Below are 9,413 nucleotides of genomic sequence, written 5' to 3'. Positions count from 1 at the left end.
AACTTTTTAAGATTTTTCATTTTTTAACCCCTCTTGTACATGTAATTCTGTAACTCTTTGAAATATTTAAAAAACCTGCTAATGAACACACATGCTACACTTACATATTTTGAGGTGGACCCCCAAGGAATTGGACATATGTATTGCACTTTTTAAGGGTGGTTTGCATGAGGAAGTTTGTGTAGCATAGCCTCATATTTTTGTTCAGAGAGGGCAAGAAAACAAAGTGATCATGTTGAAAATGCTTTGTATGCTTAAAGAAAAGCTACTTGTGATAGGTATGGAATGAGTCCTACTTATATAAATGCATGTGATAATCAAAATAGTCGAACTAAGAGGCGCACTTTGTACGTCAAGCGTGTGTCTTTTATGTAGATAATATGTTGTTGACTAGACCAAATGGGATGCATATTGATGACTTGAATGTTTAAATTTGAAATTTCAAACTTGGGAGTGTTGCATCTTCATTTGGTCATACAACTTAAGCAATGTAATTATTACGAGCCTACTGCTATTCCTATGGAGGCAAGCCTAAACCCTAGTCTTAATAACATTGGAGATTAATTTTATGTTACTCTCTATGACCACACTATTGGTTTCCTCATTTGAGTTTGTAGTACAAGGCTAGTACAATGTCGTGTCACTTCATTTCTATAAGAAGGAAATAGCCTAGTGTTTGGGAAATGTGTGTCTTAGCGAAGCCTTGAGTTGTTAGAAATTGAAGTTAGTCAGTATAGAGGAGATTGAAAATAGTCATTTGAGAGGAGATTGAAGATAGTCATTTGAGAGGAGATTGAAAAGGAATTTTTTTGCTTGGATTTTGCAAGAAAGTAGTGCTAATTGGCAAAATCTGCACTTCAAGATTGGCTTAAAGGGATTTGTGTATTGGGATGAAGGTTTTTCCAAAACACTGCTTTGGTTTTGGTTCATGGATTGGGGAAAATAAATCGAAGAGATTTTAACATTTCAAGTGTGGGAAACTTTAATCACTTGAAAAACGTGCCTTTAGGCCAGTTGTAAGGGGAACTCAAAGTCAAAGAATGGAATCGGGAAGAAGAGAAAACAAGGGACTTTGTCGGAACCCAAGGGAGAAAACATTTTTAGAGCATATGAATTAGAAGGGAAAGAAGATTCCAAGCTTACGAACAAGGATAATTTTCAATATCATGATGCAAAAATATGGCTCGTGGTGAAGTTCAGTTGTAGGATTTTGTATGAATTTCAAAAACCCTAGCAAATAGGAAACAACTTGTAGTATAAATTAGGATAATGAAGGAAGAGAGTTGTATAAGGTTTATCTAACTTAAGCATAGTGCTTTTAGGGTTTAAGAGTGCAAAGTTCTTCGTTGATGTATGCATTTTGGCCATTTTTTCTCTCTCATTCACGTAGCCCAAGGCCCAATACCTATCCAACTATTTCTCGCCTTTGGCAAGATACTTCTTGATAGGAGGCGAGAAAATTTGTGCATAGCCTAGGATCTAAGCATTGGTAGGCTCTTAAGCAGATCTTTTGCACTTGAGTGGCACATTACATCTCGCGTTATTTTAGGCCAAGGGTAGATGATAGCTTGAGTAGCACATTTCCATCTCGGGTTAGATGATAGCTGCCAAATGTACATGCTTTTTTTAGCTCAATTTGAGCTAGTCACCATGACACGACTATCCACAAGTGGTTTATTCTTCATGCTTGGGAACTAATGCATGTCATAGTGAGAAAGAAGCAACCTATTATGTTTTTTTCTAGTTGTTTTGTTGAATATGGGGTAGCTTTCATAGCTATAAATGAGTGCCTTTGGCTTAGATGCCTTGTGATTAACTTGGTTCTTAGATAGTAGTATTTTCTTGGTATAGATTTGGACATGCTCTCTTTTGCAGATTGATTGCATTTTAGAGGGCCTTGCATTTCCCTATACATGAATTTTGGCTCATGTTCTTCTTGAAACTAATGTGCACCTCGTTCTACTTAATGAAAATTTTCTAGAAAGACATTGAATTTTATTGGATCCACATATCCACGTGCCATATGAAGTGTGCGCGTGAGTGAGGAGCATGCACATTGTGCGTGCGGTGGAGAAGCAGGAGACATAGAGTGTGGGTGGAATCAAGTAGTGAGCGATCTCTTGCTGACTTCTTATTCTTTTGATAAGGAAGAATAGACTTAATAGTAGTAGATGCATGTATTGGTTGTCCCGCCAGCCACTTGGTTGTTACCCTATTAACCTCCCACTTAAGGACCAATGTAGCTTGAGTGGAGTGACACAAAACTATGTACAGCAACTTGTACAATTGTGAAGCATAACAGTGGCTTCACCCCACACCCATCCACTCTATGCAATGTTCAAATTTCTCCGTGGCTAAGCTCTTTGTCAGAGCATCCGCAAGGTTGTCATGGACTTTGAGACGCTCAATCCGCATAACTTCTAGCACATCCCTAATGAAATAATACCTTACATCATGTGTTTTGTTTTGGAATGAAACATGAGATTCTTTGCCAAAGCAATAGCACTCTTAACAATGCAACACTAGAATTTGTTGGCCCTTGTGCAAATCTCCCACTAAATGTTCCAACCATAAAGCTTCCTTGCTAGAGCCTTTGACATTGCAACATGCTCAAGGTTTGTCGTGGAAGAGGATGTACAATTTTGAAGACATGACTTCCAAGAGATAGCTCCCTTAACAATTATGAAAACATAGCTAAATGTAGACTCGCTAGAATGGCCCTTTGGTTTGATGTGTATATGGTAGTGTTGACTAGCATTTCATTGGTTTGACACTTCGACGGTGCCACTACGATACGTCTCATAGTTACTTTTCCACTTCTAGCTTGTGAGATTTTTCTTAATAAGAATAGTATCATGTATGCTAACAATGTTGCTAATCTACTTCGGGGAGCTAGTAAATTTGTCCTTATGATGCCACAATTGGTAACTCTTTCACAATTGCTAATATATTGTTTGTATATAGAATCAAGACTTGCAACACTGGTCTTGTTGTAAAATTTGTGGATGAGAAATGCACCCTTCATGACCTTAGTTTACATGACACGATTGTAGCATCTAGCTCATTACAATATAGAAATCTAGAGAATTTAGCATATGGAATTTGTGATTCAATGATGGTTATAGATATAAAACTTTACCATGTACATTTGGTCATTTGGATTTTGCTAGTTTGTTACAATAGTAAATTTTTTTGATGGTTGCTTGTTGCCTCCTCTTGAGGGACCATCTAAGCATAAATGAGAATGTTGTATTTTGGGCAAAATGCAACATTTCAAGTTTCCAAAGGATAGGTCTATTTTTGTTTGTGTATTCCAAGAAACTTTGGTTTATGGCTAAAAATGTATTTGCTTTCATCATGGGCACTTTCCCTTTCGATCATGTCTTGCAATGCTGGATTGGCCTCTTTCTTTTAGCATTTAGCTTAGGACATTGCTTAATGACATAATTATTTGCCTTACAGTAAGCAATTTCATCTGTTTTGTCCTTTATCACCAAACTTCTCAAACATATTAAACGTCCACACACTAGGACTACCCAAAGAAAAAGCATTTGAGGTTGCACTATTGCCACTCTCCTCCAAGGATCCATAATGGGCTTTATAGTAGCATACTACGTAGCCTTATTTTTCTTGGACTTAGTCTCCTATAATCAGATACAACGAGCAAACATTACAAAATTGGATTTTCCATTCTAAACAAGCCTTTAAGTGGGAGCAAAAGTTTGATAGAAATCTGTTGATGCATCAAGAACCATCTACACAAAAGTTTTATAAAAAATGACCCCACTAATAGCAATCAACCGCACAAGGAGATATGTAATCTTTCAAAGTAATACATCCATTTCATCCTCCTCTTGCATAATCTTGGACTTTGGCTCTTTATGCAAATAAGGAACATTTGCATCATTGCAACTTATGCACAAAGTGGCTCAAATATCCCATACTTGTTCGGTAATTTTTGTTCGGCAGGGAATGGAGTGATGGTACTCTTAACAAAGAACACGATCAATATGTTAGCTTGCATATCTCTACCTCCCTAATGTTCTTGATCAACAATTGCCAAACAACTATAACGGCCCTTTTGTGATAGAGTTGCTAGAGCCTACACCATCCTCAATAAACATTGTATCCACATAAGCTGCTTGTATATGATGTCTTTGCATATTATTATATATTCCCTTTGCAATAAGAATATTTTTTCATCATATAAGACCATAATGGATAGTTGTCCTATGTCAACTATGGCCAAAAATGGCATGTCAAGACAAGGGTAAACTTGGGGTGAGCACAGTCCCGAGGCAATGTTGTGTTGGGGTAAAGGCAGTGTGCCTCATCCCCGGACCGGGCGCCCATTGCCTGACAGCCCATTGACCACTGACCACTGACCACTGACCTTATTCTTATATATGGAAGAGTAAGGAGTATGACCACAACGGTCACTACTCCACCCACTCTTGGTCTCTCCCTCACTGCATGCGCACTCACGGCCCTTTCAATCGGTATCAGAGCTACGGTGTAGCATCGCATGCGGAAGCTCCCCCTTCCCCGATGTATCTCCCTGTGCATCCTCCTCTCCGTTCCGACCGTAACTGGATCAAGGTAGTTGTGTTTTCAATTTTTGCTGCGTTTTTTGGTGTGCTGTGCGAGCTTGGTGTAAGCTCGAAGCTCTCGTGTTGAGCTTGGGGGAGAAGAAGGCAGATCAGTTCTCTGCAAGGCTGGGTGTGAGCTTGGGAGAGAGAAGTAGGTGTGCAAAGCAGGCTGCAAGCTGCATAGAAGCTCAGGAGTCGAAGCGACCATAGCCTGCTGATTGACTTGGGTTAAGGCTCAACGCAAGAAGGAGATAGCCTATGCAGGAAATCAGCCAAAAAGGAGCAGCGTGCTTAACAATCAGCCAAAACGGAGCAGCGCAGGGTTAAGCACCACAGAGGCACCAAGGCGAGCAGGGCCAGGAGCTCCAATCGGAGCTCGACCAGCCATAGTAGGAGCAATTCATACCATAGCCAAAGGCATAAGGAAATGAATTGCAACAGGCCGCTTTGCAGCAAGGGATTTATGCTTTATGCATGAGGAAGCCCTACCCAACAGGTACTGCAGTAGCAGCATCATCATCAAAAGTAGCAGCGTACGCTGCTGCTCGGCTAGGCTCAGCAGCGGACTAAGCGGGCCCGGTTGCAATACAACAGCGTAGCAGCAGAGAAACCAAAAGGAGCAGCGTGCATCACAAGCACAAGGCAAAGGCTGAAAGCTGCAGAGGAGGGGCAGGTCTTGAGAAGGAAGCAAGAAGCAGGGATAGAGCAACACCATTAGCGAGCCGCTGACCGCCATAGCGATGGCTTCATAGCAAACATCACCACACGCTGCCGGATAAGGCTCGAAGGAGTCAGACGCGGCCTTATTTTTTGTTTTAATTGACTTAAACAATTCAATTACCCTGCAGATTCCATGGCATCCTGAAAAGAGAGAGAGAGGAGAGAGAGAGAGAAAGTAAGAGAGCATTCATGCGTGTGTGTGTGTGTGTGTGTGTGTCAATTACATGTGTAAGTGAGAGAGCATTGATGTGTGTGTGTGTCAAGTACATGTGTAAGTGTGTGCGTGAGTGTGTCTCATATACATTGTGAGTGAGTGACTATTTTACAGTGTGTGGGCGCGTGCCGCACTATCGTGCGAGCAAACATAGTGAGAGGAGAGAGAGCAAGATTACCATACAGTGTGTGTGTGTGTGTGTGCTTGGATTTCGACATCAACACGGCTACTCGGCTCCACGACCTCCTCCACCTACCTACATTGACACCATTTTGACCACTCTTATCGGCGAGAGCGACTTTCTCGATCGACGACACCACTCTCTTACCATCGATCTTTCCATTGATCCCGAGCTCCAACACACTTTTTTGGAGTGAACTCTCGACGATCGACACGATCCAGGCTTTGACAGATTTTTCCAGAGCCACTTCTCGGCGATTTTGTCTCGACGGCAGCGTCACCATGGCGACTACTGAGCAGGTATTATATTTGCACAGGTGCTCTCGGCATTGAGAGAGAGTGCGATTTTAGTGGGAGTTTGTCTTACTCTCACAAGGTCTCTTGAGAGACTGTTCCTGAGTTTTGGACACTCAGAGGCATAGTATCTGCATCGACATTCACACAGGTGGTGTGTTTGTTTTCGTTCGGTTCCAGTTGACGACATTTATTCCAGCTAAGGCGTAGTTTTTCGGTGACAACATCACAGGTGGTGTCTTCACAGTGACAGGTTTTACAGACATTGGTTTGTATGGTCGTATGTGGTGATGTATGCACTTTGTGGTTACAGTTACAGCTGATGGTTTTCCAGTTGATGATATGTATGTTGACTCTGTGGTTTAGCAGAGGATTCTAGCACAGGTTTTGTGCAGGTGAGCTTACGATAGCTCAGGATACAGGTTCGCAGATATACTTGTTCAGGAGTGAGCAGTTTGCCAGGGTTTTGGCGTATGTATGCCTATTGTGGACTTGGTTGACAGGTCTTGTGCTTTTGTGACACTCCACATGTTGTCTTCCCTCTATAGTCGTATAGAGAGCGTTTTGGTCATGTTGACTTGATATTGGACCCTTGGGAGTGCTAGACTTTGAGTCTAATTATGCGCATAGCCTCGCAGGGCTTCACTTGAGTTGGATTACTACTTGTGTTGCCGGATTATGGCAGTTTTGGTTTGACTTTTCAGTCATTTTTACAAGGGAGACTTTGCCGGATTTTCTCTAGGATTCTTGCCATAGTTTGTGATTGAGTTGGACTCTCACATTGACAGGTTTGGACAGTTTGGTCCATTGGTTTCCACTCTCGCAGGAGTGAGGTTTGGTGCTCTAGTGGTTACATGTGTTTATAGGTGACCTTTATTTTGTTGGACGTTCTCACTCGATGAGTTTTCCGAGCATGAGACCATAGCATGCGGGTTATGAATATGCAATGTTGAGCCATTGGATGCATAGGGTTGATGCATGATTTGTTTATGCATTGACAGTATGATGTGTGACAGTGTTGAGTCGACGCATGGGAGACGTAGATCTCATTCTTCCAGGTATATGCGATGTTGGCATTGTGGTCACACAAGGCACATTAGACGCTACTGTTTTAGACACATGAGACAGTAGCGGAGACAGATGCGTGATGCACATACAGGTTTGTCAGATGCTAGAGAGTTGGCTTCTTATGCCAGTGACGGTGATGTCACATTTACCTCTAGCTTACACCCAAGATATCTGTTGTCCATAGGTGGCACCATCTCCTGATGAGTTAGCACCATTCCATGTCACACCTTGTCGTGACTGGTTTAGCAGTTTTGCTAGTGGGAGTCTTGGATGTGTGCACTTGGCTGATGGTTCATCGCATGACATAGAGGGTGCTGGAGATGTATGCTTATTACTTCCCAATGGTGCATCGTATACTTTGTCACATGTGCGCTATGTTCCCGGGATTGCATAGAGTTTGATCTCAGTGATATGCTTACGACAGCAGGGCTGTCAGATACTACTTAGAGAGCAGTCTTTCCAGATACAGTTGGGTAGACTTGTGATAGCTTGTGGAGCTAGGCCTTATGTTGTGTATCCACTGCAGGTATCCAATGTACGAGACGACATAGTCTCAATTACTACACTGACGTGTGATGAGCGAGAGACGAGGCGAGTCTCCTTCGCTAGTGAGCTCCAGTATGCTCCAGAGACAGAGGATGTAGCTGTACAGGACATGTCAGTTGACTCTGTGGTAGCAGAGATGGGGTGAGATTGCTCCAGTGAGTCACAGCAGGTGTTGTCAGAGTTTGTGCAGACAGAGGTAGAGCATGACAGTTCCCTAGTAGAGGCACATGCAGAGATGACAGATTGGGATTTCTTTGACTGGCTTATGCTAGATATTGACAATGAGGTACCTAGACACAGGGTATCTATGCCAGGGCACAGGGTTCCACTTTTGGATGAGCGGGATACAGAGATCCCCGTGTCACAAGAGACACACCCAATAGTGATGAGTGTTCCTGAGGATGCAGTAGATGCATATAATACTGAGGAGGCTGACAGAGCCACGATTGTGCATATGTCGTCAGCGTTGGGCGTCTCATGTTTGACTTGCTTTTGTCGAGGCCCGACTTGGCTATTGCAGTTGGTTCTTTTGCAGCAGGGATTGCCAGTTCTGTTAGGACTGATGCTAGCATGATGCTTAGTGGAGCATTGCAGACCTTACAGGGTTGTCTGCGGGATTTGCATACAGGCTCTAGCATGGATTCTCATGCTTGCTTAGAGCCGATGCTACTGTATGTAGATGGAGTGAGTGAGCCGGTGGGCATAGGTTGAGAGAGTCTCTCACCTATATCTTGTATATACTAGGAGCTGACTAGTAGGACCCACTTATAGGCATAGTCGTCTTTAAGTGGGAGCTTGTTGGGGTAAAGGTGGTGTGTCTCATCCTCGGGCCAGGCGCCCATTGCCCGGCCGCCCACTGACCATTGGCCTTATTCTTATATATAGAAGAATAAGGAGTGTGACCATAACGGTCACCTACTCCACCCACTCTTGGTCTCTCCCTCACTGCACGCACCGCACGCGCACTCACGGGCAACACGTGCCCTTTCATGTTGGCTAGGTGTGCACACACAAGGGCTCCTACAGATAGGCTACAGGTCTATAAGAGGAGATGATTGGGTGGAGAGTAGCATGTCAATTCCCCCTTGTCCTTTTGGTGATATCAGAGCACTCGGTTCTAGGGAGGAAGGTCATGGACGTTTTGCATGGGTTTGTAGGTGCATACACTCCCTCTCTCTCACGAGACTTGCCATGGAGAAATTCTTTGAGGCATGAATATCACGTGAAATGACTCTTGCACACACTAAGGAGGGGGAGGGGGGCTAAATAGAGGGTTAATAGAACGGGTGTACTAGTGGTATCAACTAGTGGTATCAAATAGCTGTGCTAGGGCAAGATATGCCTATTACATTTCACGCATACAAGCTCACATGGCTCAAAGTGGGTTGAGCGTCTTCTTCTTTCCTTGCTCACGCAATAATGCACGATACCTGATCTTGGAGGCTCAATTGTTCATACTATTAGAATTTTGGGTACCCTATTCTGCCCCAACCCCCCCCCCCCCCCCCCGGCCAAAACAAATAAAAGAGGATATATACGAGCTCAAGCTTGAGCCTTTGGCTTTGGAAATTTGGGAAATTTCATGGAAGCCAATCGAGAATTCAACAAACAAGGTGCAATTTCTTCTAACCTTCTTTGCTTTCCCCTACTTTTCCAGAAAGTTTTGCATGCTAGGAGTATTGAGGTGCTCCAAGGGAGCCTTGGTCCAAGGATGGCAAAAATCTTCCTTCCAACATGATGATGATGGAGATGCTATAGTCGGCAAAGCGATGAATTTTTCATCAAAACTTATGCTTCCAATA

At 43.1% G+C, this 9,413-nt stretch overlaps 1 protein-coding gene across 1 annotated transcript; it reads right to left on the bottom strand.

Annotated features, from left to right (window-relative positions):
• Nucleotides 1-4,159: 4,159 nt before the first annotated feature.
• LOC147445995 (uncharacterized) lies at nt 4,160-9,064 on the bottom strand. The gene has a single exon (XM_086525316.1). The coding sequence runs from the start codon at nt 5,494-5,496 to the stop codon at nt 4,990-4,992; it is 507 nt and encodes a 168-aa protein (XP_086381442.1). The 5' UTR covers nt 5,497-9,064; the 3' UTR covers nt 4,160-4,989.
• Between the last annotated feature and the right edge of the window lie 349 nt (nt 9,065-9,413).

This window comes from Adiantum capillus-veneris, chromosome 12 (genome assembly GCF_014529385.1).
Source record: "Adiantum capillus-veneris isolate H3 chromosome 12, ASM1452938v2, whole genome shotgun sequence".
Lineage (NCBI taxonomy): Eukaryota > Viridiplantae > Streptophyta > Polypodiopsida > Polypodiales > Pteridaceae > Adiantum > Adiantum capillus-veneris.
The sequence above is the reverse complement of the archived record's forward strand: the minus strand, read 5'-3'. Positions and strand labels throughout refer to the sequence as shown.

Excerpts from the sequence above, each read along its gene's own strand:
- LOC147445995 (XM_086525316.1), bottom strand. The coding sequence starts at position 5,496 with ATGCTCTCTTACTTTCTCTCTCTCTCTCCTCTCTCTCTCTTTTCAGGA.